This window comes from Lepidochelys olivacea, assembly GCF_965140295.1.
Source record: "Lepidochelys olivacea isolate rLepOli2 genome assembly, chromosome: 2".
Taxonomy (NCBI): Eukaryota; Metazoa; Chordata; order Testudines; family Cheloniidae; genus Lepidochelys; species Lepidochelys olivacea.
The window spans coordinates 61,686,273-61,713,923 of NC_140412.1; the positions used below are offsets into that span (position 1 = coordinate 61,686,273).

A 27,651-nucleotide genomic window follows, 5' to 3' on the forward strand; every position below is an offset into this window, starting at 1 on the left:
AGGCATTCTGTAAACTTGCTTTCTGTTGGGTGTATTATAACATTGTATAGTACAGATGCAATAGGTAAAAATGTAATGTGAATATCTGTAGAATTTTTGAGTCGGTCTCAGAATCCAGTTAAAATTGTTGAGACAGTTTTTATTTTGAGTAAATGTTTATAGACTGTAAATTGTAATGTTTTAGGTAAGCTAAATTGATCAACTTCATACTGAGTGTTGTTGCAGTTGCTGGATAAGAACATAAATGCTTTTGAAGGATTTTCTGAGAATGCTTGAAATTTACTGTGATTTGGGATACACTGCACTGTTGTAATTATCCTGACTTCATTTGCGTTATAAATGTGAATCTACATACTGAATTGCAAGGTTGGTTTTAAAATTCATTTATTTAGCATTTCCCTTTCTTTTTCCCTCCAGAAACTTATAGCATATGGGCACTTGACTGGAAATGCTCCAGACAGTACAGCTCCAGGCAAAAAATTAATCGATAGAATTATTGAGACAATATGTGGCTGTTTTCAAGGTCCTCAAACAGATGAAGGGGTTCAGCTACAAATAATAAAGGTAATTGCTGACCAAATGCGGTTTCAAATGATTATAGTAATGACAGCAAGAAAATATGCATGTCCTTGAGGATTCAAAGCATAGCATTTATTTGGAAACACAATTTCAGTTTTTATTTTAGTGCTTTCTTCATCTCCCACTCCAGCCCTGTTTCATAAGGTGTTACTTTCCATTCTTAGCATACTGATAGTACATGTCTGTTATCCTTTTTCTCTCTCACTGCCTATGGAGTCATGATTATGACACGAAGCCTTGTCTACAGGCAACTGGATGGAATTTAATTCACAGCCCATCAACAGAGCTCTAGTTGGATGAAGGAATTGCTGCAGGTGGGACTTTAAGCAGCTGATGAGGTTGTTCGGGGGCCACATGACAGAGGGGACATCAACTTTCTAAAAGGAGGATTCTCACTAGCCATTTTAGAGAAGGAGAAGAGACCAGAAGCCAAAAAGAAGGGTATGCAGGAGGAGAAGATGGGAGGGTCTTGGATATCCCAGAGAACTCTGATCTAAGCCCAAAGAACCGCTCCAGAGGGGTGAGGAAATTGAGACAGGGAAGGGCATGTAGGTGTTTCATTGTTTTGTTTGGAACTGTATTTTTCATGTGCTGTCAAAAGCAGAGGTTCCCAAACTTTGGGATGTTTTCCCCAACAGGGTTATCAGAGTGTCCAAAGACAGAGACACATTGAAGGGCTGGGGTCAGAAGGGGTCTGTGTGGGTTGTCCAGAGGAGAAAGTAAGCCGTTACGCCCCAGTACGGCGTACCGGTAAGAGCCAGTGCACCGTACCAGGACCGGCTTTCCCAGAGTGCAATTTAAAGCCCTGGGGCAGCAGCGGCGGGGCTCTGGCGGGGATTTAAAGGGTCCCGGAGTGCCAGCCTCTGCTACTGCCCCGGCCCTTTAAATCCCCGCCACCGCTACCCCAGGGCTCGGGCAGCAGGGCTCAGGTGGGGATTTAAAGGGCTCAGGAGCTCCAGCCACTGCTAGCCCCCCCCCCCCCCCCGGGGCTCTTTAAATCCCCGCTTGCGCCCTGCTGCCCGACCCCTAAGGTAGGGATGTGGGGGGGAAATGGCGGGGATTTAAAGGACCCCAGAGCTCCAGCCGCTGCTACCGCCCTGAGCCTTTAAATCCCCACTGGAGCCCTGCTTGCTGAAGCCCTGGGGTAGAGGCGGCGGGGCTCCGGAGTGGGTTTAAAGGGCCGGGGCAGTAGCAGCAGCTGGAGCTCCAGGGCCCTTTAAATCCCCGAGGGAGCCTGGCCGCCACTACCCCAGGGCTCGGGCAGCAGGGCTCAGGCGGGGATTTAAAGAGCTCTGGGGCTACTGCAGCTGCTACCACAGTGGAGCCCCAGGCCCTTTAAAGCTCTGCCAGAGCCCAGAGCCCCGGGGTAGCGGTCCTCAGTGATTTAAAGGGCCTGGGGCTCCGCTGCAGTAGCGACAGCTGGAGCCCTTGGCCCTTTAAATCGCCCCCGAGCCCTGGGGTTCCCAGCCACCTCTGCCGCTGGTAGCTCGGGGGTGATTTAAAGAGCCCCGGGCTCCCAGCCGCCACTACCGCAGCTGGAGCCCTGGCCCTTTAAATCAAGATTTAAAGGGCCCGGGGATTTAAGGCCACACCTCTTCCGGTTGAGGCCACGCCCCCTGCTCAGAACTCTGGCATACTGGTAAGTCCTCTAACTTATTTTCACCCCTGGGGTTGTCTCAGTGGGCAGTCTCAGCTGCTGGGAACATATTCCCTGCCTGCCTTGCTCCCCCACAATCTATACCTGCAAAAGCCACCAACTGGCAGTTATCTTCCTCTAGTAGGAGGCTTGTGGGAACTCTGTGAGCAAGGAGTGGAAGGCTGTACCTCAGAATGCTCATCCCCCTGCTGGACAGAGCTCCCTCTTCAATGTAGCCTTGGGGCTCAGAGCCCTGTCTGCTTCTGCTGCCGAACAGAGCCTGTGCAGGGGAAGCAGTTGGGGTTGTGCTGAAGGGACATGTCTGGGCAATTAATTAATTTTTCAGTAATTGGAACCTGTTGACCTTCCTTTTATGATAGTGTGAAGGTCCTCTGCTCTGAATCTGTTTTCCTTCTGGCTCCCTCAGCATGTGTGTATCAGTTGCCTTGTCTTCAGCCTCACTGTACTAGGGCTAAGGTTGCATTCATGGCTTGCCCTCTGTAATGTTTTCATCTTTGAAATCTGAAGTTCTATTCACACTTTAATGTAATTTTCCATAGATAATATCTATTATCCATAACAAAAAAGTTGAACTGTATCAATTTCTGTAGAAGAAAATTGGAGGGGTAAGAAAGATAGCCCCATAAGCAGATGTCCTTGCTTTTTCTCTTTTCTTTTTAGGGTGGGGTCTGATATTTGTGTGCTGAGTGCGTTTGGCTCTTTCATAGCCACAAATTCCCATAGCCTTATCTGTTAGCGCATGGCTAGGAGAATTTACTTTTACTTTTCAAGAGCCCTTTCTGTTATCAGCGATAAGCTGAAAGGTTAAAATGAAACAACTTCCTAATTTGAGTGAATTAGGCATCTAAGCAATCTATTGGGTGATAAGACTGCTGCAAAGGAAATCTGCTATGTATGCAATGACTTCTGTGCAAGCTTGTGGTCTTCATAGTTAGTGTCTGTAGGAGGAGGAAGGCAGAAGCAAATATTTACTGTCAATATATGTTAAATTTTGAGACTGATTCAAAGTAAAATACTCTTCATGGTTTCATTCATAATAGAGTGAAAATAAAACAGAGCGGTTCATATTTGTTTTTAATTGAAAAACAATTCTGAGAGCTAGAAAAAAGATGGAATGATTGGGAAAAACTGAAGGGACAGCAATAAAACTTCAGCACAATGCTTTCCACTGTCATTCTGTGACACTGAATTCAGTGCTAGGAGAGGGTGGAGTGCCTCAGTTGCGCATTTGCCACATCACTTAAGGACTTATCTGTATGAACACTTAGTTTGTGACACGTGGAGTGTAAATGTACCTCTCACTAGTCTACTGCATACTACATGTCTGTGTGGACCCTGCTGCTGTACACTAAATGTTCCATAATGCACTTTGATCTACCCCATTTCAAAGAGGGATAGATCAAAGTGCTACATGGAAGTTTTAGTGCGTGGCAGCAGAATGCACAGATACATTTAATGCACAGCAGACTAGTGCAGGGTACTTTCCACTCTAGCTTGCTGCAAGCTAAGTGTTTGTTTGGGTAGATAAGCCATTAGTGGCCTGATTTTCAAAAGTATTGAGAACCCAGCAGCTCCCGTTGACTTGAAAAGAAACTGCTGGGTGCTCAGTACTTTTGAATATTACAGTACTTAATTAGATGTCTAAACATTGCCTCTGGAACTTAGCATTAGATACTTTTCTGAAAACCTTGAATATGGTTTTCTCTGGAGGTTTTCCTTCCAAGTTAGTGACTGGCTGACACTGCTTAGTTTGTGATATCTGATATCACAGTTTAGGGGGAGATGACTTTTCATAGTGGGTTTAGTTTTGAGAGTTGGGGATGTGGAAGGCCCCCAGTTAAAACTAAGTAGATGTATTTTGTGTATGTTATATTGGGGGGCTTTAATACAATACACGTAATTTAATTTCACAACTGAAAATTAGATATCAGAATCAAACTAGGATTTTATACGGTTGTTAAATCCATTTTACAAGAGAAACTGTTACATACCCAGAGACATGACAGCCAGTTATCTGAAAAGAACAATCCTTCACATCTATGAGGGGAGACTGAGGCTAGGAAATCTGATGAACTGGTTAGGTTCACTTGTGAAGACAATAGGACAGCTTGCTGATTATTGAAAAGTTACTCAGATTAGAAAAAAATGTAACATTCAGAATTGAATCAAGAAAGAAGTCTGCTCTGTAGATGACTAATTATGTTTCGTCCTGAATTCTGGTGACAGAACCTAGGATATGGTGTCCATGATTAAATCCTTCTTTCCTGAATAGAAAGAACATTGAGGATAAAAGCTTTGTTTCATTATTGCAATGGCTTCTACATTTAAATAAGTGTAGCTCTTTAAAAACTGAGTATCTAGCTTCAGTTAGCCTCCTTTTTATCATTTCTAGATTTTTCAATGTTTTCCCATTTGCCCTAAGGATAACATGGCTTGGAAGACACGATTGTAAGCATAAAATGCAATAATAAAGTAAAATATGCCATCAATCTGATGATCAACTAAATGTTATCAATATACTTTATGTATGGGCTAAATTTTTGTTCTTGTGACCTTAAGTTTCTTCCAGAAGTTGGTCTGTGGCTAGCTAATTATTGTCTTCTCTAAAGATAAATGTGCCGATTAGCTAACTGAATCTTGAGTAAAGATTCTTTCTATGCTTTCTTCATTGTGCTGTAAACAGATAACCTCTTAGTTGTTCTCACCGTAAACCAGATTGTGTTCCCAAGACCAGTGTGCCAGAAATACGTGTTGGGACTACTTATGTTGTATGTCTTGTCTTCCTGTGGCAGAAAATACCCCCAGACAATGGAAATATAATACTTGTCATAGAGGAAAAGACCTCTTCTACTGGTCAAATGAAGACTACAAAGTCTGGCATTAACCCACCAATGCTGGGGTGTTTTGTGCAGTCAGGCTTCACTGAGAAGAAAGTATGACTTGCCCTATAAAGGTTCAGTTCAGAACCACCCTCAACTGTGTTTTGTTTTTTTTTTTAAAGACCATTAAGCCAAATCTGCTAAGCACAAACAGATCTTCTTATGTTTTTAAACTAAAGGTTGGAAATTGCCATTGTAAAACGGTAAGTACTTATGTAACACTTCTTTGTGCATTTTTGTAACTTGTTTCTCCTGTCCCTGTTTGCTTCATTGTAACGTAAGCATTATGTCCTTTTGTGGATCATTCAGTTTAAAAAGAGAATGCAAGTTCTACAAACGTACAACAGAACATTTAATTATAGAATGTTAATTTTTCATTTGGATTAAAACTGGTTCAGTGGTAAACATGCAGTTTTCTTACTAAATCTAAAATTGCCCCAAGTAAGGGAAAACTATATGGAGCTCATAACTGAATATGAGAATCTGAAACATAAGAATTGATACCTGAAGATTCCCCTACGTGTCACCAACATATCTCAGAAAATCTGAAGAAGTCTCTGTAAGAGATACTCTCCTGCTGATCCCAGCGGAGTTGAGTGTAAGAGTTGCTGTCAATCAACGAGACTGTTTTACTGCCTCTCCTCTGGCCTGTTACTCAGGTGATTTTCACATCTGAAGCTAAGGAGCAGAGTGGTATATCCACCTAATGATTTGAAGCAAGGCAAAGAAGCTGTGTGTATCCTGAGGCGATGGGCCCGGTGAAGAAGGTTTTGAAACTCTGGTGTGATCCTGGTTAAAACCTAAATAGCCTACGTGGAGCTGTTTGATCATCCCTCTCACAGGCTGTTGTGTGTTCTGCATCTGAAACCTGAAGGAAAATTGCTGTATACAGGTCTAATTAAAAAAAAAAAGTCAAACTTAAATAAGAAATTCAGTAGTTCACTTACCTGAATCTGACTACAAACTAGAAATGGAAATTGACACACAAAGGGGCGGTTGTATGACCAGTGTTGTAGAGAATAGATCGAGACAGACACTGAACTCGAGTGCCCAAAATATAAGGGAGTGCAGAATAGAATTCCTCATTTGATCAAGAGTAGTACAAGTCCTTCTCATCAAAAAGTAATGATGAAAAACAGCACCTCCAGGAATGGAGACAAAATCAAAACCAGATACATTGTGAAGCCTTATCTTGGACAGATTATGCCTCTCTTTGACAGATATCTGAAGAGGGTTTTTTTCCACTTTGGTGGCACTTCTATAGCTTTTCAGTCTAGAAAATTTTATTCAATTTCAATTTTTGAACCATTCATCTTAGCCTAAGTTGTTGATCTCTAATAACTGAGTTCATAACTACTTCTTAGGCTTCATCTTTTAAAGACTAGATAAATACCTGGCTTCAGGGAGAGGACTGAAATTACCTTAAAACCTCTCTTTGACCTCTGAGTGGGGGAGAAAACCTTCCTTAGCTAGGGGACAGGCCTTTATGGAACCATTTGAGCAGATCCTCAAATCCAGGCACCCCTTCCCCAGGTTTTGTTTTTAGATGACTACTTGAATTCAGTCTCCCTCTAGTATCCTGATTCTCATGGGAAAGGAGACATAGTCAAGAGTACAACTGTTATTTTTATCTAGTTTAAAGAAGTTTTAATTGATTCAAACATTAGGCCACTACATAGTTTTATTTAATGTTTATTTCTTTAGATATAAAACTAAACAGCAAAGAATGCCTATTCAAAGCTCTGAATTCCTTCGCATTTAAAGGCACCGTAAAAAAAAAAAAAGTTGCACAATATAAGGCTTAAGCATTTGTGTGTATCACATCTTACAGCATCCAAAATTACCTGTATTGAAAGCTTTTACACTTCTTTAGTATAATAAAAATGTACTGTAAGTTAATATAAGGTTTCTTTTATCGTATATTAAGAAATTAGCTTTGTGATATCGTACACCTCTTACTGCTTTTGGACCTCAGTTACTTCTTATGGTCACCTTAAAAACACTTGCTGTCTGATGATCACTGTTGTATATTTTCCAAAGACACATTTTTGCTTTAATTTTTTTCTTCTCTTAAAAGACTATCTTGAGCAAAAGAATCCTGATGGGATAAAAAGTTGGTTATTGTAGTTTTAATGTGTATTGTTACTTCTAGAATAACTTTCTCTTTAACCTTTTTTTTCTTTGAATATTTGAATTGTTCCTTTTTATGTAGTCATATAGAAGAACATAAGAACGGCCATACTGGGTCAGACCAAAGGTCCATCTAGCCCAGTATCCTGTCTTCCAACAGTGGTCAATGCCAGATGCCCCAGAGAACAGGACAAGTAATCATCAAGTGATCCACTCCTTGTTAGCCATTCCCAGCTTCTGGCAAACAGAGGCTAGGAACACCATCCCTGCCCATCCTGGCTAATAGGACCTATCCACCATGAATTTATCTAGTTCTTTTTTGAACTCTGTTATAGTCTTGGCCTTCACAACATTCTCTGGCAGATTTCCACAGGTTGACTGTGTGTTATGTGCAGAAATACTTCCTTTTGTTTGTTTTAAACCTGTTGCCTATTTAATTTCATTTGGTAACCCCTAGTTCTTGTGTTATGAGAGAGTAAATAACACTTCCTTATTTACTTTCTCTATACCAGTTATGATTTTATAGACCTCTATCATGTCATCTTATCTATCCCTTTCTTAATGATTCCCAACATTCTATTAGCCTTTTTGACTGCCGCTGCACATTGAGTGGATGTGTTCAGAGAACTATCCACAATGACTCCAAGATCTCTCTCGAGTGGTAACAGCTAATTTAGCCCCCATCACTTTATATGTATAGTTGGGATTATGTTTTCCAATGTGCATTACTTTGCATTTATCAACATTGAATTTCATCTACCGTGTTGTTGCCCAGTCACCCAGTTTTGTGAGATATAACCTATGAAGTTTTTTTTGTCAAATAAAGATTAAGTTGAGAAAGACAGTTTCCTGTTGTAGTTTAATGAAAGGAACCCTGCTTTGTAAAAAGATCCAGTGCAAAACCCAAATAAAATAATTATTTATAACATCTAATGTATAAAATAAAAAATATTAAATGTATAAAGTTTGTATCCGCTCAATTTTACCGGCTTCCCCATCAATAGAATAATCCTTCAGAAGAATTCTACTTCTTGCTCACACTATGGTGGAGAAAGGCTATGCACATATAAAACGCTATTCTTTAATATTTTCTCTTAAGTTGCCACTAATAAGTATTTTTTTTCACTGTTTTTCTGTTGTAGGTCTTAATGTATTTTCTAGGTATTTGTAAATTGCAAAAATTTTAACTTGTATAATAACTATGTGATTTATTTGAGCATGAGCTTTCGTGAGCTACAGCTCAAGCTCATGCTCAAATAAATTGGTTAGTCTCTAAGGTGCCACAAGTACTCCTTTTCTTTTTGCGAATACAGACTAACACAGCTGTTACTCTGAAATATGTGATATAGTATACTTAAGAAAAGATGCCACCAAATGTAAATTTGCCTGTCCTGAAGCTGAATGGTAGAAAAGAATTTTATGTATGCAGAACTCTCCGTACAATATCTACCTGAGACTCTTAGATAAGGGTACAATTGTACAAGCATCTGGGGAAAGTCTAGTGTAGCTGCTTGGTGAGCATTGTCAATGGCGCAAAGAAGACAAGAGAATATTTGTAATATATTTAGAAATAATTATATTGTAAAAAAATTGAGTTTTTGTGTGAAGGCCCCCCACCCCCCAAGTTACTTTGCTTTTATTTGGTGGACATTATTTTGTAGATATACACTGTTAAGCAGATAACATTAGAGCTGTCATGTGTCATACCATGGTCCATCTTGCCTGGTATTCTGTGTCTGGCAGAGGCCCATAACAGAGCTTCAGGGGGAGTATACAAAACAGGGCAGTTAAGGAGGGATCCATCCTCTTTCTTCCACTCCCACCTTCTGGTAGTCAGAGGTGTAGGGTTGCCCCAAAGCATCTGGTTGCATCCCTGACCTCTTGACTAATAGCCATTGATGAACATATCCTCCTTGGACTTATCTACTTCTTTTTTGAACCCAGTTATACTTCTGGCCATCACAACATCCCATGGTAATGAATTCCACAGGTTAGTTGTGCATTGTGTGAAAAAGTTCTTCCTCCTGTTTTTATTAAACCTGCTGCCTATTAATTTCATTGAGTGATCTCTGGTTTTTGTATTGTGGGAAAGGGTAAATATTCACTTCTATTCACTTTTGAACAACATTTATGATTTTATAGACCTCTATCATATCCTTCCCACCCTTAATCATCTCTTTTCTAGGTTGAACAGCCTTGATATTTTTAGTGTCTCCTCACATGGAAGCTGTTCCATACTCTTGTTTATCTTTGTTGCCCTTCTCTGAATCTTTTCTGGTTCTGTTGTATCCTTTTTGAGCTGGATTGACCAGAACGGAACACAGTATTCAAGGTGTGGGCGCTCTATGGTTTTATATAGTGGCATTATATTTTCTGTACTGCTTCTAATAGTTACTAACATACAGTTAGCCTTTTTGACTGTTGCACACTGAGTGAAAGTTTCCAGGGAAGTATCCAGGGTGGCTCTAAGATCTTTTTCTTGGGTGGTAACAGCGAATTTAGAACCCATTATCATATATGTTTAGTTAAGATTATTTTTCTGATATGTATTACTTTGGCACTACTCTACGTTTTGTTGCCCAGTCACCCAGTTTTGTGAGATCCCTCTGTAACTTCTCACAGTTTGCTCTGGACTTACCTATTTTGAATAATTTTGTATTCTCTGCAAATTTTACCACTTCATTGTCCACCCCCTTTTCCAGATCATTAATGAATATGTTGAACAGCACAGGGCCCAGTAGAGATCCTTGGAGGACCCTGTTGCTCACTTTCCTCCACTGTGAAAACTGACCAATTATATGTCCCCTTTGTTTCCTATCTTTCAACCAGTTACTGATCCGTAAGAGGACCTTCCCTCTTATCCCATGGCTACTTAGTTTCCTTAAAAGGCTTTGTTGAGAAACCTTGTTGAATTCATCACCAAAGGCTCTTACCCTTGTTGAGTAAAGGTTGCATATGTTTTGCAAAGCTGTAAGGTGGATGTGGAGTGGAATGATAGTTGTAGTTTGGTGCAGTGGGCTTGGACTCTCAAACTAGGGTTTTTATTCCCAGTTCTGCCACAGACTTTCTTTTTGACCTAGGGCAAATCTGTGTCCCTCAGTTTTTCATTTGTAGAATCATCACAAGAATACTTCTTTATATCACAGGGGTATTTATGAAGATAATTTGATTAATGTATGTGAGGTACTTGGATATGACTTGATGAGTACCATAGAAAAACTTATCAGTAAATCAGAAATGTAGTTGAAGCTGTGTACCGGTTGCGCTGTATATAGAAATGTGCATATGAAATATTTTAAACTAGTTCAGTGCTTCATTTAAGAAGGAAGAGAGTTCTAACTTAATATGTTCTTTTTTAGGCTTTACTCACTGCAGTAACATCTCAACACATAGAAATTCATGAAGGAACCGTGCTGCAGGCTGTAAGAACATGTTACAATATCTATCTCGCAAGCAAAAATCTCATAAATCAGACCACCGCCAAGGCCACTCTCACACAAATGCTGAATGTTATATTTGCACGAATGGAAAACCAAGCAGTGAGTATCTTAATATTCTGTATGTAGAAAATAGTTTCTAAAAGATCATTTTAGTTATAGACTTTAGTTATTCATACTACAAGATTGCATGGCATTTGTAACTTTTCATTCAATAAATATTTAATTTTTTTTATGGTATTGATCATTCAGTCTGTTCTTTTGATATTTTGGTATATGAACTAGCTGATGAATTAAAAAAATTGAAGCAGAAACTTTGCTCATCTCTTTGGTAAACTGGAAATGGATTTTGGGCTTTGCAGTGGAGTGACGCATAGGCCATGAAATACGTACCACAGCACATTGTCCTCCAGAAGTTGGAACGGAATCAAAGACTCCTTGAATCACAACGTTCCTCTGGTGTCAGCAAATAGCTATGAAACCCACTGGCAAAGTGTGTCACGTCCTCCTCTAGCTGTCAGCCTACACAGAGGATGACAACTTTCTACTGCTATCAGTTACTCCATTAGCTCAAGTGGCAGAGGTCTATGTGGATGAAAAGGTTCAACACTGCTTATGAACCATGTGGGTGTCCGTGTGATTCCACATGATAGCATTTGTGTTTTCAGTTTGTTTTTTTAAAAGGCTAGGTAATTACACACACAGAAACCTATGTAAAAAGAATGTTACTGTTGCAAAGTCCAGCTTTCAGAGATTATGAAATGCCAGTCTAACCCTCCCCCTGCCTTGTGCACATGCCCTATGATGGTCCTTAATAACATGGTCACATAGCATTTTTTCCACAGAGAGCCTCCCTCATTCAGTGCACAGAATAGTGTGTGCTCTGAGTGAATGAATGAATCAAGATTATGTAAGTGAAGGAGACTATTGTAGGAACCCTAACTCTGTTGTAGAATTTGGAAAATGCGTAGTGAATGAGACGGGTTGCAGAAATAAAATATGGCGTCCTGGTTTAGGTAGTTGAATGCCACCCTGAGGAATTGGATTCTGTCCTGCCTCTGCCACAGAATTCCTATGTGATGTTATGAAAAATGATTTGCCTAGGTTTTCGCTAACTGTGACCTTTTGAATGCCTAACTTGAAATCCTGGGGTCTGATTTGAAAAAGTGCAGTGGACTCACATCTGCAGTTGAAGTCAGTGGGAGTTGTGCTTTGAACATATAAAATGCTGTATAATGCAAAGTACTCTGAAAAATCAGCTCTAGCCTTCTCATGTTGAGCACCTAGAAGTAGTGGACACATTTACCTTTATTCTTTCTGTGCCTTACCCCCATTTTACAGATGGGGAGCTAATAATCCCAACTCACCTCATAGGGGTGTTGTTAAAGCAAATTCATTAATATTTCAGAAGCTTTCACACTATAGTGAGGAGTGCTATAGAAAAGCCCACGAAGAAACTAATTTTGTCTTCATAGCAGAGTTTGAGTAGTGTGCAATAAATAAGGCATGGGGACCATGCACTGAACATGCATTAAGGAGAAAACAAAATATTGAATAGCTGCTCTTTAATTGAGCACCATCCATCGTGTGCACTGACTAGACAGGGGTCTTGTGGGGAAAAAAAGGTGTGATCACATATTTAATGACTGTATCATAATGAATAAGTGCAACGGGGCCAAATTAAGGTTACACAAGCAACCATAATTCTGGCATTTTCTAACTTCTGAATGATTGACTTTGCACCCTTGATGATCTTTTAATCAGTGTAATAGTCACCCTAACAGATGCCTACAGAGTATTGCCATCGTTCGCAGTGAAAGTGGTGAGCTAAGTCTGCTGCTTCTTGTGCCCCATGCTCTGTGCTACTGATAGCAGAGTAGTTAATAAAGCAAAGCAATGTTGGCTTAATTGCCACAGGAAACAGAAGGAAAGTCAGATCCTAGAAGTGATAGACTTCATTGCTCTTTCCTGAAGAGACCAGTATTTTTTCTGTTAGTTTGTGAATATTAGCAAGCAATTTTCTTTCAGATTGAGCAGTGTTTGAGTCATCCAGTGATCAAAATTCATTAGTTTGCTCATTAGTTTCTGAAAAGAAACTGCTTATCAATACATGGTATGACTGCTGTCAGATACTGTTCAAAAAAAAGCTGAGCCGTTGAGCACTTACGTGAACTGGCTCTTAGGTGTCAGCTGTGTAGTTGTAGTTATCGGCAGGGAATGACGTTTCAGGCACGTGATACTCAGAGTCTAAAACTGAAGACTGAGGCCTCCTCATTGGGATTTAGGGGCAGTACCAGTGCTGGGTTCAGAATCGTGAAGGTCTGGGTTTCGAATCGGGTTGGGAGAAATAGGGCCTTACTTCTTGCATCAACATTTGCCAGTAGATAAGCTTTGTTCCCTTTCTTTACCTTGCTGGGAGAGTGGGGAGGAGACATCACTCCTTTTCCAGGCTGACGATAGGGATGAACGCTTCCTATTCTCATCTTTCATTTTTGCTAGTAGGTGTGGTGTTTGTATTGTCTTACTCCCGCGCTCTCATTTCAGAGAATGGAGGACCAATGCCTATACTTCTTTGCTTGTTAAATTCACTCACCAGTGGTAATCAGGAAAGAGCAGTGTTGTCTTCCAACTATGGCTGTCACTTTATAGGGAAAATGTTCCTTCCCTGTTCTTTCACACATATTAAGTTTCTCAAAAGGACGCTTCATAGGCCAGGAAAGAATTACATTAACATCCCATAAAGAGGGGGTCTCTCTAAATTCTCCAAACTATTCCTGTGTGCAGTTCTGGTCTCCCATGTTTAAGAAGGATGAATTCAAACTGGAACAGCTACAGAGAAGTGCTACTAGGATGATCCAAGGAATGGAAAACCTGTCTTAGGAAAGGAGACTCAAGGAGGTTGGCTTGTTTAGCCTAACCAAAAGAAGGCTGTGGGGAGATATGATTGCTCTCTATAAATATATCAGAGGGATAAATGCCAGAGAGGGAGAGGAATTATTTAAGCTCAGTACCAATGTGGACACAAGAACTAATGGATATAAACTGGTCATCGGGAAGTTTAGACTTTAAATTAGACGAAGGTTTCTAACCATCAGAGGAATGAAGTTTTGGAATAGCCTTCCAAGGGAAGCAGTGGGGGCAAAAGACCTATCTGGCTTTAAGATTAAACTCGATAAGTTTATGGAGGAGATGGTATGGTGGGATAATATGATTTTGGCAATTAATTGATCTTTAACTATTAATGGTAAATAGGCCCAATGGCCTGTGATGGGATGTTAGATGGGGTGGGATCTGAGTTACTACAGAGAATTCTTTCTTGGGTATCTGGCTTGTGAATCTTGCCCATATGCTCAGGGTTCAGCTGATCACCATATTTGGGGTTAGGAAGGAATTTTCCTCCAGGGCAGATTGGAAGAGGCCCGGGAGGTTTTTCACCTTCCTCTGTAGCTTGGGGCACGGGTCACTTGCTGGAGGATTCTCTGCTCCTTGAAGTATTTAAACCATGATTTGGGGACTTCAATAGCTCAGACATAGGTGAGAGGTTTATCGCAGGAGTGGGTGGGAGAGATTCTGTGGCCTGCATTGTGCAGGAGGTCAGACTAGATGATCATAATGGTCCCTTCTGACCTTAATATCTATGAATCTTCATTTCAATTAAACTGATTTTCCACTTCGCATCTGACTCTTGAGACACATCTCAAACCCATTTTTTAAAGTGATTGCTTGTAAGGGTAGAGGCAATTATTTAATCAGCAAGTTAAAAAAGGGATATAATTACTTAACACACACATTCTGCCATAGAGAGGGTCTAGCAACTGAAGACTTTTTGCTTGTAACCAGAAGAGTCTGGGATAGAGATGACTTACTGAAGAATGTCATGCTCATGTGCATTATATGGTTCTGTTTGTAAATAGTATTTGTAAGTTAGTATAAAGATCTGTAGTATTAAAAATCTTGGTTAATGGTTGTAATGTTAAGATTCAGAGGTTAATACCAGTGCTAGAATTTCCTTGGTGATTTCTGTCGCCGTATCAACAATACAGCCATTAACAACTATTTTTAATACTACACCTCTTCCTATATTTTCAGCCCTACAGCTCTTTTGTAGAGTACTGACTCCCATGGCTGCTCTCCTTGGACGTCCCTCTTTGTTCTGTCCTACCCCAGAGTTCTGCTCCAAGATTTCCCACAAGCTGTTCTTATCCCTCCAGCAGGCCTGGTTTAGTCACCTGATCTACCTGTCCTATAGCTTCAGCACTCCTCTCCACCATCTGGGGAGGCAAGCTCAGTGTGGCACAGGTGGGTTAGCTTAACCTTAACCCTCTTAAAGGGTAAGCTCACCCTGTCACAGCAGGTCTACAAATACAACATAAGCAAATGTACTACCAATAAAAGTAGATTAATTCACTAATGTAGCCTGGCAGGATGTAAATAGATACAATAAGAAAATATTTGAACATTGTTGACTATTTTACTAAAGATAAAATTTTATTATCCAGCACAAATTAAGATATACTGCTCATATTACATTTTTTGTTTTTCCATTCATAAACAGCATCTTATTTTTAACAAAATGTGTATGGGTGAATACTTAATCTATTTCTAGCTCCAGGAAGCCAAACAGATGGAAAAGGAAAGACACCGACAACAGCACCATCTACAGCAGTCACCCTTAAGCCATCATGAACCCGAATCACCTCAGCTGAGACATCTTCCGTCACAGACAGTCAATCAGCTCCCCCAAGAACATGAAGGAGAACTTGACCACAGCACAAATGATGTGAACAAGAGCCTTCAAGAAGATACAGAAGCAGCAAATGGATCTGATATTTACAGTGCAGAAAATGAACAGACAGAAGCTGACCAGGCTGCAGCAGCAGAAAGTAATCACTGTGTGGTTGGTCTTAGTAAGGAGGAAGAGGGTGTGGAGTTTTGTGGTACTTAAGGGCTGAGCAATTTAATGGAAGATTATTCTGTTTCCAGTTAGTAAAATACAGTTAAGAATAGTGTACAAATATCAGTTGCCCTTGCTACCACTGTTAACATTTTATCTTTACAACATATTTCAGTCACAAATAAATTACATCTGTTCTGGTCACTGCAGTCTAGATGCATGCTTGCACCAGGTAATCACAAATGTGCAGCCACATATTGCAAAATATAAACATGTCAACCTTGTTTTTTCACCCTAAGCCCATTGAAATGTTAACATATATTCTTTAAGTATTTTTCACAAATTTACACAATTACTACTTAAATTATCTCTAAGGATAACTAATGTACTCCTCTCTTCTTCCCTTACCAAAACGTATTTGGATCTTCTTACCTGTGAAAAGAAAAGTACATTTGACCATTCAATACTGCTGTCTTGTTCTGGTTTTTTTAATATATAATATTGTGTTTAAAACCTTCTTGATTGACTTTAGTGCTTGTCAATAATATCTTTCCTGCTTTGCTTTTTTTTTGGAAGCTCTGTCTAAAAGTGATGTGGGAACATATGATGGAGAAAACAATGAGTGTGAAGAAAAGGCACAAGATATTGTACAGAGTATTGTGCAGGAAATGGTGAACATAATAGTTGGAGGTATCATACTCACTTTTAAAATTTATATACTGCCAGCTTCGTTCTGCAGTCACTTTTGCCTAAGCACTCATTAAGGATTCCTTTAACCATTTGTGTATGTTTAAAATAAAAAACAATTCTAAACCATTTTAATTTCATGTTTACTTTCTGAGGTAGTCTTTCAGCTGGCCCACTTTAAATGTGCCACTTTTCAATAAAATGAACTAGAGCGGGGCTTTTTGCTATTTACCTTAACTGAGGGGGAATTTTTTAGGTGTGATAATTTGCTTAATTTTCAGCTATAATCAGTATTTCAGATTTCTGACTGCATTTATATCTCCACTTCCATTTTGTTTCTACACTTGTGAGTTCTTTACAATTCTTCTTCAAATAATTAATGAAAGACTAAATATTCAAAATGTCCATTCATAGCTCAGTTAAAAATGTTTTGTTTCTGCTGAAATGGTTTTGTTTTTAACTGAAACTGATTTTTTTTTCTTGCCGAAACAAAAAAATTCTTTTGGGTCAAAATGAAACCATTTCAAATTTTGAGTGACATTTTCATAATGAGATGTTGATTTGACTTGACATTTCTTTTGTTTTTTTGTCCGAAATTTTATTTAATTCTATTCAAATTCATTGAATGGTTTTGATGCCCTGAAAAATGCAATTTTTGGTGAATTTGGTGAACTTACTATTTACCAAAAAGATTTCACAGTAATATAAATTCAATACCTTGTAGGATTGGGCCCTATGCCGCTTTTAATCTTAGCGCACTGAACTTCTAGTTGACTTAATAAAAAAAATTCTTTCTAATTTTAAATTTAAATATTGTATATTTTTGCATGATATTTTGCTTTTAACCTTTTTTTCCCCCATTAGATGTAGAAGGGACTGCTGAAAGTGGAAGTGCAGATGGCACAATTGGAACTTTAGAAGATGGCAGTGACAGTGAAAATATTCAGGCAAATGGAATTCCAGGGACTCCAATCTCTGTTGCATATACACCATCTTTACCTGATGACAGGTTATCTGTCTCTTCCAATGACACTCAGGTACTAAAGGAAATAAATGTTGAAGCAGGCAAAGAAAACAATAATCTGTTTCTTTTTAATAATAATAATCTGTTTCTCTTACGTTTGTGCAGACAACACATCTTAATATAATTGTATAAAATCAATCGCTATTAAAGGAGTCTCAGGCATTTTTATTTTTTTTTTAAATTTACTGTATTCTTCTTTGACTGCTGTTTAAGACTTTTGCAAGCAAGTTACATGCAGGGTAAAACATTTTCACTACAGAAGGTAGATGCTCAAATTATAACACAGAATTTAACTTTCTTTGGATTTATATAAATGTCTAAAAGGACACCTATCTTTATGTTCTATGTGCTTCTTCCATAACATAAAAATAACTTCAGAAATGTCGCAGAGTTATCAGTGCCAATGTATAAAACCCATTACCAGCTCTCCCTGTACAATTCTCCCTTGTTTTCAAATGTCCGTTTAAAAAACAAAACAAAAAACCCCTGCACCTTACAGTGTGCCCCAATGGTAGTGATTTGAGCTATGCCATACCTTATATCTATGATTGGGAGGATTTGATTTTGAATTTTCATTGAAAATAATTATTTTAATGTACACCTCATTTTTCAGTTTTAAGCTTTTGTAATAGCGAGAAATAAAATAACTCTCCCTATCTTGCATTGAGATCTGGCAGCACGAATCCCTGCATGAGTGTAGAATCCCGTTGGCTTAAAAAAACATGCTCCATGGGCACAGAGATCTGTACTGGCAGTTTACTGCCAATGTGAACCAGTTAAAAGTATATTCTTTCCAACCCTAAGTATGCTTTAATGTTTAAAGAGATGCTGTTATCTTTTAGTTGCACAGCATATGTGTCTGACAAGACTTACCATATCCTCTTCAGAAGTGATAATGGCATTTATAGCATCACCAGAAGTTGGTAAATAGAAAAAAGTGAATATTTTATTCTAAAAGTTTTTGCCATCCACCATATATATATATAAAGACTATAACAAGACATTATAAATTATGCCAAGGCTTTATGACTGTGTAAATATTCTCATGTAACCCACTAGTATAATTATAGTTGATGTTACCGTTTCTTTTCTTTCTAAAAGTTTTTTATTTTCTAGGAGCCCTGAGTGAGGGCAGTATGGTCTCAGTTGTCTTCTATAAATTTGACCTGTCCACACTTTACTTATTGGCTCTGACTTTACATCTTCAGGGATGACACTTAACTTTACTGGGTTGGCAGCTTTATTAATGTTTTCTTCAGGTCCGTTTTAACTAAATTGTCAAACTACATTTTTAAAACTTAGTCTGGAGACCTTAAATTACATTTAACATTTTGTCGTATTTGTACAATATCATAACTTCTCGTTGCTAGGAGGTGGGGATTTCCCTACACGCTGCTAATGCAAAATGGAATTCTGAAATTTGTTAACTTCTTTAGGAATCTGGAAATTCTTCAGGACCTACGCCTGGTGCTAAGTTTTCCCATATTTTACAAAAGGATGCCTTCCTAGTATTCAGGTCACTGTGTAAACTCTCTATGAAGCCACTGTCAGATGGGCCACCAGATCCAAAGTAAGTCAGCATGATTTTCTTTTATGAAAATACTTTGATGCTAAAAATGAAAATGAACACAAATGATAAGGGTCTTCTGCTGTTGAGAAACAAATTGTTAACAATTTTGACAGAAAAGCCACATCATCTGAAAGTTTCCGCTGAGCTGTACTTTATTTTTAATGTATTTTTTGTATGTTAAGTGGCAGCATCTCTCTTTCTGCTCTGTTCTCTGATAAGTTTTAACCACTTTACATGGCTTATAAGCCTACGCTTTTCTATCTAGTCATTATTTTATTGGTAGACTAAGTCATCACTTTTTAATTACAAACCACTTCCAAACTATGAAGTCCAAGGTTTGATTAAAGGCTTTTTAATATTTGATAACTTTTTAATGTGTGATGACTGAAAGACAAATATTTTATTTGTAAGTTTATTTTCTGTTACTCTTTCTAGATTGTTGCAACTTGTGAACAGTATTGCTTTTCCCAGACAATAGAAAGGAAAATAAAATAATCAAAATTCAGATTGTTGTCTGGGAATGAGGACATAAGATTCTCTTAAGGAGTACTTTCACTACAGTACTTCTTCAAATAGTGTCCTTTTGTGCACAAACCCATGTACTCTTGGGTTGGAGATTTTCATCAGCAGTGTCTGTAGGGCTGCACCTGTGCCCTAGACATCTTCATGCTGTGGTACAAAGGTGTGTAGGAAGGGGATGGATCCATTGTCATTCCATTTTTTTTTTTTTAAACTCTGATCTTGGTCCAGAGCCTCAAGTACAGATTATGTCCAAGACCCTGGGCATTGAACCCTGCTAGACCAGCTATAGGTCTTCCATTCACAGCAACAGTCATTCAAGTGGCCTTTGCTGCCTGGGGGAGACTCACGTCTCCTCCTAATGTAACATCTGCTCAGGCTTAAAAGCAGATCTAAGAAGCTGAGGGAAGGCCAACTGAAGCACCTGGTGATGGAGTGCTCTCTGAGTCCCCGGGTTTGATTCACTCCCCATACTTTGGATCTGGTTGCTCACAGACTTCAGGTGACTCTCTTTGGTGTGACAGTAGATCCTTGGGTCCCTTCTATCTAGACCCTCAAAGAAGAAAAGTCCCCTTTCTCCAGAATGGGAAAAGAGAAGGGGAAAGTCACCCTTTTTGATCTGGGTCTTAGGAGACCTTGCATCCCAATGTGGGTAGCACTGAGACTCCCATCCCCTTCAGTACTAAGACTCCAGCATCAGTTAAGAAGACTATACCACATACTGAGAAGCTGTCAGGTAAACAACCTAGACTGGCTGTGGCATCAACGCTGAACACAGTGCCTGTGAAACACAAGAACTCCGGAGCTGAGCCGGAATAGTCATCAGCACCATCTTCTGTAGCAAGATATGAAAAGCACACCAATCGCACTTTGGTGCTGTCTCCAGTACCACCTGGTATAACGACTCCTGATTGGAAACAAATTTCTAATCAGCCGAAGCAGAGATGATTGAATTCAATATTAGTGAGGAGATTTCCTTTCTTTTGATTTCGGTTAGATTATCGTGGTCCTTTTGGAGATAGCACAGGGAAGGAATTAATAGAGAACCAGCTACCAAAGGCTACTTCAGACAAAACTAACCAATCCATAAGTTAATGTCTGGCGCATATACACAAGGATACCTGCGTTAAAGCCTTTACCTATCAAGTTTCTACACATCTAGTAGAGGGAACCCTCAATTTCAGAGAAATTTAGTTTTGTTAGAGCAGACTTCTTAACTATATTGGGAGATTAGGGTCTTCACGCATAAGAAAATGTGAAAAATGAGGGAAAAATATATTAAATAATCTGGACCACCCAGTCTCTCTTATCTCTCATACTTTTCAAAACCTAAAACCCATGCCTCGTGCTTGGGTAGTCATTAATATTCTCCTGGCTCCCATTTGACCCTACATCATGAATTGCCCTAAGCTCATTTCAGTTTTATTTTGCAAATAGCTACAAAATTTGTGGAGGGTACCACTCTGAGCTGCAGAGGGGATAAAACTGGAAGGGAGTGGACAGTGCACCTGGATAACCCCAGAAGCCCTCTTTCAAAATTTTAGGGATTTCTGTGTATCCAGACCTTGCTTTCTCATAGTTCTAATTATAATGGCCAACCCATAAATCTTTGAAAATGTGACACCATACTGAGTGCTTAGAAAAGTGTGTGACTACTCCACTATGTGTGCATGCAAGATTCTTTGAAAGTAGTAGTTTCTAATATATTGAGAGAGAGGATTTTGAAGTTTTGAATAAAGATAAGACAACTACTGACTCCTTTAAATGTCTCTTTAAGTGTGAATAAGTATTGACCATCCAATTCAGTTTAAAGGGAAGTTGTACCAAAGAAATGGATTGCCTGTGATGATGAATTCTAAATGTAGCTCTTTAGGGAGAGATGATGTCCTTGAATACAATCAGGAAATGCTGCTACCACTGATGTCATAACTTTGGAATAGTCCAGGATACTAGTGATTTTTCAACAAGTAGAACAATAGTTTGTAGGATCAGAAAAAAACAGAAAAAAGGTTGTAATATTCTCATCCAGAGTTCTACAGTAAGATTCTGGTTATCCATCCCCCAGACTGCATGGTCACTGTTTCTGCTGTAAAACTTGACACTGGATTATTAGCGCCTTAGGGATGTATTCAGTCTCCCATCTAAACTAAAGGAAAGAATAATATCAGTCGAGAACAGTGTTTGGTTTTCGCTCCCCTTGGGAATTGGTCTGCATCGATGCCAAAAAGAAAACTTAAATTCTGACATCCGACTTTTGTTAAACTGTCTGTCTGAGATTAAGAAACGAGATTTACCAAAGGCAGTAATGGGTTAACCTACTCCTGGAGGGCAGCAGTAGCTGCTGAGGCACTTGGAATTCATCCTTTTAATCCCTAGAGTCCTTGACATGCAAATTAGGACCAATTAAGCTCTCTGCATAGGGTAAATTGAAGGAAATGACATTTGGGACAAAAAGAAACAGCTGCCAAGACATTCAAAGATGTCCTACATTTGGAGTAATGCCTGGAATTGCTCTCCGGTTCTAAAGCGTTGAAGGCTTGTCAGCCATTTCAAACACGTTTTTAGTGGGGGGGAATAGTGGATAAGATAATTGCAACATTTTAAAAATAAATGATTAGCAGTTACCTAAGATCACTTTAGAGAATTCTAAAGTAAAAAAAAAATGTTTTTGGAAAATCAGGTAGTGAAAAAGCAAGACTGAGAACAGACACACAAATATCTCAAGAGAAAATTCCAGTAATGTTTAAAACAAAGAGAAACAGAGGAAAAAATAACTAAAATAAACTGAAAACATGTTTACTGAAACATAAGTCTTCATGAATATTAACAGAGTTATTGGAGAGGAGGCCTTGTTGTTAAAAGCACAAATACTGGGAGTCAAGATCTGGATTCTATTCCTAGCTCTGCCACAGATTTCCTGTATGACCTTAGACAAGTCATGTGACACTTCTAACTCATCTTTCCTTGTAGAATGAAATGGAGATACCTCCTTTTTTCACAGGGATGTTCTAAAGTTTAATTATTTGGCCTTGATCCTTAAGCTTGTTATACACGTGCAGATCATTACAACCTTTGGAGTCCCACTGAGGGCAGCAGGCTGCAGGACTGGGGTTGTAGTTATAAAGTGGCTTTCATCTTCTGATGAAAGATAATATAAAAATCAAAAGTTTTGCAAGAGACTCTCTTCTAATTAAACTCCTTTTATGTGTAGGTCTACAGTACCTTGAAAATGAGCAGGAAACTCCTAAAGACTAGAGTATCTTTCTCAATTCCCAGAAAAAACAAGAATAAATTTTTAATCATGAGCTCTGTGGCCTAAATTTGTTTATATATGTTTTTATATAACATGATCTTTCACTGTGATTTGCATCCAAGAGTTGCTTTTTGGCAGTATTTGTCTTCTAGAGTCCTCTGTAAAATCTACTGGGTGCCCCATAGGAGTGGTTCAGTTTTCTGAAATGATAGTATTGTAAGATGATAAAATAGGAACTTGTGACTGTTGTTCCTTTACTTTGAACAAGGGTCAGGAGAAATTCAAAGAAAATCCCTGTAATAGTCAGCAAAAACTAAAATCAAACCTGTTGGTTTTTGATAGACAGAGAAATGGTACTGGTATTTCATTGTTTCTAGACAGGCAGAATACTTATAGCACAGAAGATTTACAAATTTGCTAACTAAACTCAAGAGGCTTAGTTGAAATTCAGTATTCAACACCTCATTAATATGATTGGAAAAGTACATAATGTGAACATATTATTTGATTCAGCAGTCCATTCTGGAAGTAGTTTGTTTCCATAAAGACACTTGATTCTTTGTATTGTCAAACAAAATACATAATTGCAATTGGTCACATGCTCAAATTTAAACAAATAGTATGGTTACAAAAATGAATCTTGGAGAGAAAAAAGTTAGGTGAACATTGTTGTGTATTTTCATAGTAAGTTTAAATTTCTATTAAGAGCAGGGAAAGGATCTTTTTAGCTTTTCCTCAACTTTAAGAATAAAAAATAATTCATGATATTCAAAATATTTGTGTATTTCTATGTACATGTGACATCTGGTACAGAATCTGCTTTTTTATGATGCTAACAAATGAGGGGGTTTTACTTTTAATTTAGCAAAGGTTGATGTGTGACTTCATATCTATAGAAAAGGTGGTGATCCACAGTGGTTTTGAAATTATCCTAGCTTATTTTATAACCATGCTGGTGGGGCAAATATGACAAAGGGGAAAGAGCTAGAGCTTCCAAGGCATGGAAAGGGTCAGACTCTATGTTGGGGGGTGCTACTCTGTGCAGGGGCTTTCCTGACACATTTGTCCCCAAAGGAGTTGAATTAGAAGCCCAGAGTGACCACAGCCAAGTGGAGCTGTGGAGGAGCATAGGTAAGCAACTGGGGGGTTGGGAAGTCTGACTGGTTTTTGGAGACTAGCATGACTGGACAACAGCAACCCATATCCCAAGGAAAAGATGTCAGACAAGATATCAGAGCCTGGGAGAATGCCCTTGGGTGCAAGAGCTAGAAACAGCGACTAGACTTTACTCGGCTCCAGTTGGCTTGGAAGCACATGGGAACCAGTGTTTGGATCCATTTGCAACAGACTGGTGACAGTAGAGTGGTACCGGGCCAGGTTGTAACATTCTCAAAGTGAGTATAACACAATTGACTAATTATTTACAGAATATAACAGAATTAGAGGTATTATGGATCTCAGATGTTTGACTGATAGAAACCTGTACCATATCTTGTTACCTCCTAGATCAGTACTATCTGGGGATCTCTTTCCAGTATTCTTCATATCTGACAAATGGGAACTAGCAACAAATATTTCTTCAATATAAGCCATACTTTCACAAGTCCATGGTCTTGCTCTCCATAAAAGCCACGTGCTCGTTTTTTCTCTCTGACATCCAGAAATAAGGATAAATCTGATAAACCTAAGGGAGAGGCATGTTACAATCCAGGACACTTCGTGGATCCCATCACCCTTAAGGGTGCAAATATTCTCTCTCTTGTTTCCTCTCCCCCTCCCCCCAACACAAAAAAATTCTATCGTTAATCAAACTTTTCTGACATTCATACCTCTAGTTTTAAGGCAACATGCTTTCTCTGTGTATAGCATTAGTTCCCAAGACAATTACCAGAATGTAATTACAACAGCAGTCTGGACTTTTAGAGTGACTATTGGAGGAAGGCACATTTATTTGGCTAGCGTAAAATCCAAATGGGAGTGGTTTTGACTTATTCACACTCGTTGCAATTTGTCCCTTAATTCCCTAAACTGCAGCTGCATCTCCATTTATTATATACTGTTGGTCAAGGCCCAAATTTTGTCTTTTTAGTAGTCAAGTATGTTTACCTAAGAAGTGAGAATGAGCTGTTCTTCACTCCTAAGAAAATACTACTTTAAAAACAGTTAAATGTCATTGGGTATACTGGAATTAGAGGGTTCCCTGCAGTGATTTTTGCTAAGGTGCAGAGGTTTAAACTGACAGACAAACTTGTGATCATGGAAGTTTTTTCTCAGATTATTACGGCAGTGATGGTATGTTATCTCTTTTCTCTTTAGCAGTGAACAAAGGTTATTTTGTTAGCCCTAGCTGAGGGTATCATTCTCAAATTGATTTTCCTGTGATTGCATCAGTGGTCTGTGGTGGACCCCATTACTTTCCATGCTCTCTGGATCTGTGTTATGCACCTGATAGAAATGGTTCGAAGAAGCTATGCCAGATAATGCACACAGTATTTCAACAACTATATTTGTTTTTCTCTTATTCCTCTAATCTCTACTTTCCAGAAGATTGTATATAATAACCTTTTCAAATTGCTTTGAAAAGGTGGATAACTTTCATGGAGATCTTATGGTTGCTGCTTGACTTTTCATTGTTTGTTAGTTTTGGATTTTTTTTTTTTTTTGAGGTGGGTGGGCGTTGTGGTAGTTGGGTCTCCAAAATTGTTCTTCAGTTTTAGTCTGTAATGCAAGTATAATGTTCACACACCCCGCTTTGATCTCTGACTATACGTGTATAAAGAAAAGTGAGGTGTCAAGTGCTCAGTGGTGAGAGAAGAAAGCCTAAATAGATCAAGCAGTACATTAGCTGCCCAGGGTCCCTTATTCAGTTTTCCATGCTGGAGGAGCATATGGAGAAAAGAAGAATTTGTGGAATTCTGTAACTTTCGCTCTTCTTCCCCATGTCCCCATTTCTGGGAGAAAAAGCACATCCGCCCAAGCCACTCAGAAGAGGTGAATTCTTTCTCTTATGATTAGGAAGTGGGGAGAACTATCTCATGTCCAGCCCCAAACAGCTATTCAGGAGAGGAGGGGATTGTGTAGGTAGCAGAGGGAGGGACAGGCCTACAAAAGGCTGCTGTGGGCTTAAACACACTTTTGTCTGCTTGAAATGTGCCAAATTGTTGTTGTTTGTAACTAAGGCCTCCTTTTTTGCTACTTTCTTTAACAAAGTGTTTTTAAACCGTAGCATGTTGTTTCAAGTACTTGAAACATAAAATAATTGTGTGGCTCACGAAAACTTTCCAGAAGCATGTTTTACATTGTAATTACAAACTTGTTCATACCTGGTATATATTATTTCATTCTAGGTCTCATGAGCTGCGATCAAAGGTTCTTTCATTGCAGTTGCTTCTGTCCATTCTGCAGAATGCAGGACCTGTCTTCAGGACAAATGAGATGTTTATAAATGCTATTAAGCAGTATCTTTGTGTTGCGTTGTCCAAGAATGGAGTTTCATCTGTTCCAGAAGTTTTTGAGCTTTCACTTTCAATATTCCTTACACTTCTCTCAAACTTCAAGACACACCTAAAGATGCAAATTGAGGTATTTTATACAATTTTCAGTGACTTAAGTCTTTGCTTTTTAACTGTACCGCTGTCTACAGTCATGTAGCTCAATGTTTTTTCTACTTGTGGAAACACTGAATTTTTGTAAAGATACTGTTCACTAAGTTTCTCTCTCTGTTGAGTCTCCGCTCCTTAATATGAGAAGGTCTGGGCCTTCCCCCGCAACGAGAAAGGGAGCTGTTACTGATAGTGCCCTTGAAACCTCATTCAGGTAGAGCAGACCAGCCAACATTCTGTATGGAAAGTCTTCTGGAATATTTGTAGAAATATAGGTTCAATTTGCAGTTCTAATGTATGTGTTTTAAATAATTTAATATTCAAATCTTAGTACTGTGACTAGTTAACTTACCAAATAGAAATTAAGAAATCCTTTTGGTAGTGGCATGATTAATTTGGAAGCAAAAATGCATTTGTCACTGATAAGATTTGTTCTTTGGTGGCACTTAGAGACTATGAAGAAGTTGATTGGTGAAACACCCACGTAGTCATTATGAGTTTTACTAATATCACGATCAATTTAAGCAAAATCACAGATCTAGAAAACAAAATAAGAATAAAATCGGAATCCATGTCAAATATACTCATCAATCTATGGGGCTGTGGGTTCCCCTTAACAAGAGATTTAGTGTTACAGTTTGTCACCATCCTGCTATCCGGAGGTCCCACTGAGGGTCAAAAGCACTGAGGGTGCTTTTTATGCACCTATTTCTTATATCCACCTATTTTCAAGACCATATTTGATTAAATCTTGGACTCTTGTCCATATTTGTCATACCTGCTACCCGTTTTGGGGGTTTGGACAATAGTCATAAGCATTTGTGCACATGGAAGATTCTCAGTACAATGCAGTTAAGGATGGCGGGCTAAATAAATCCTTTTCAGTCTAGACAGTTTATCACAAGATATATATTGCTAATCTTCTGACGCAAGGCTGCCTACTAATGCTATCTCTTATTAGGCCTTATCTGGCCCTCTGCTAACTATTACTACCAATAGGCCTCAATCTAAGTACTAGGCTTCAGGCTCACTTTATAAAGTAACCTTTAAGTTTCTTTGCTTACTCTTACTTGTATTATAGCTTTAGTTTCATTTGCACTAATTTAGTAATCATCTTAGAAATAATTAAGATACAAATGATTGTTTATCTGATCACCTGAGCTCAGGTTATTGGTCAAAGGTCAAATTTTGCTTAAAAAAACAATTCCATCATATTTGACTGTGAAAGTGTATTAATTATCTGGGAAGGCATACTTTCAGCTTTTATATATTAACAGATTTTAATGAAAGATAGGAAATCCATATACCCACAGTATAATACACATGGTATTTTTGTGACCAACGTGAATATTTACAGAATTGTAGACTCTTAGTTTTCAAGAAGAGGAAAGCCATTTATAATCTTGTAATTATGCATTAT

The 27,651-nt window shown here is 38.7% G+C and overlaps 1 protein-coding gene across 2 annotated transcripts in view; it reads left to right on the forward strand.

The window, feature by feature from the left end:
- The window catches only part of ARFGEF1 (ARF guanine nucleotide exchange factor 1), a 183,909-nt gene that overhangs the window by 81,205 nt on the left and 75,053 nt on the right, over window positions 1-27,651 (forward strand). For both annotated transcript variants that reach the window (XR_014710184.1, XM_084618769.1), the window contains exons 4-10: window positions 418-564; window positions 10,605-10,784; window positions 15,289-15,565; window positions 16,153-16,266; window positions 17,128-17,300; window positions 18,724-18,857; window positions 25,977-26,211. Coding sequence is in view for 1 of the 2 variants with exons in the window: in XM_084618769.1 (XP_084474895.1) it covers window positions 418-564; window positions 10,605-10,784; window positions 15,289-15,565; window positions 16,153-16,266; window positions 17,128-17,300; window positions 18,724-18,857; window positions 25,977-26,211 (1,260 nt within the window). In the remaining variant the exon portion in view is untranslated. The remainder of the gene's footprint in view (window positions 1-417; window positions 565-10,604; window positions 10,785-15,288; window positions 15,566-16,152; window positions 16,267-17,127; window positions 17,301-18,723; window positions 18,858-25,976; window positions 26,212-27,651) is intronic.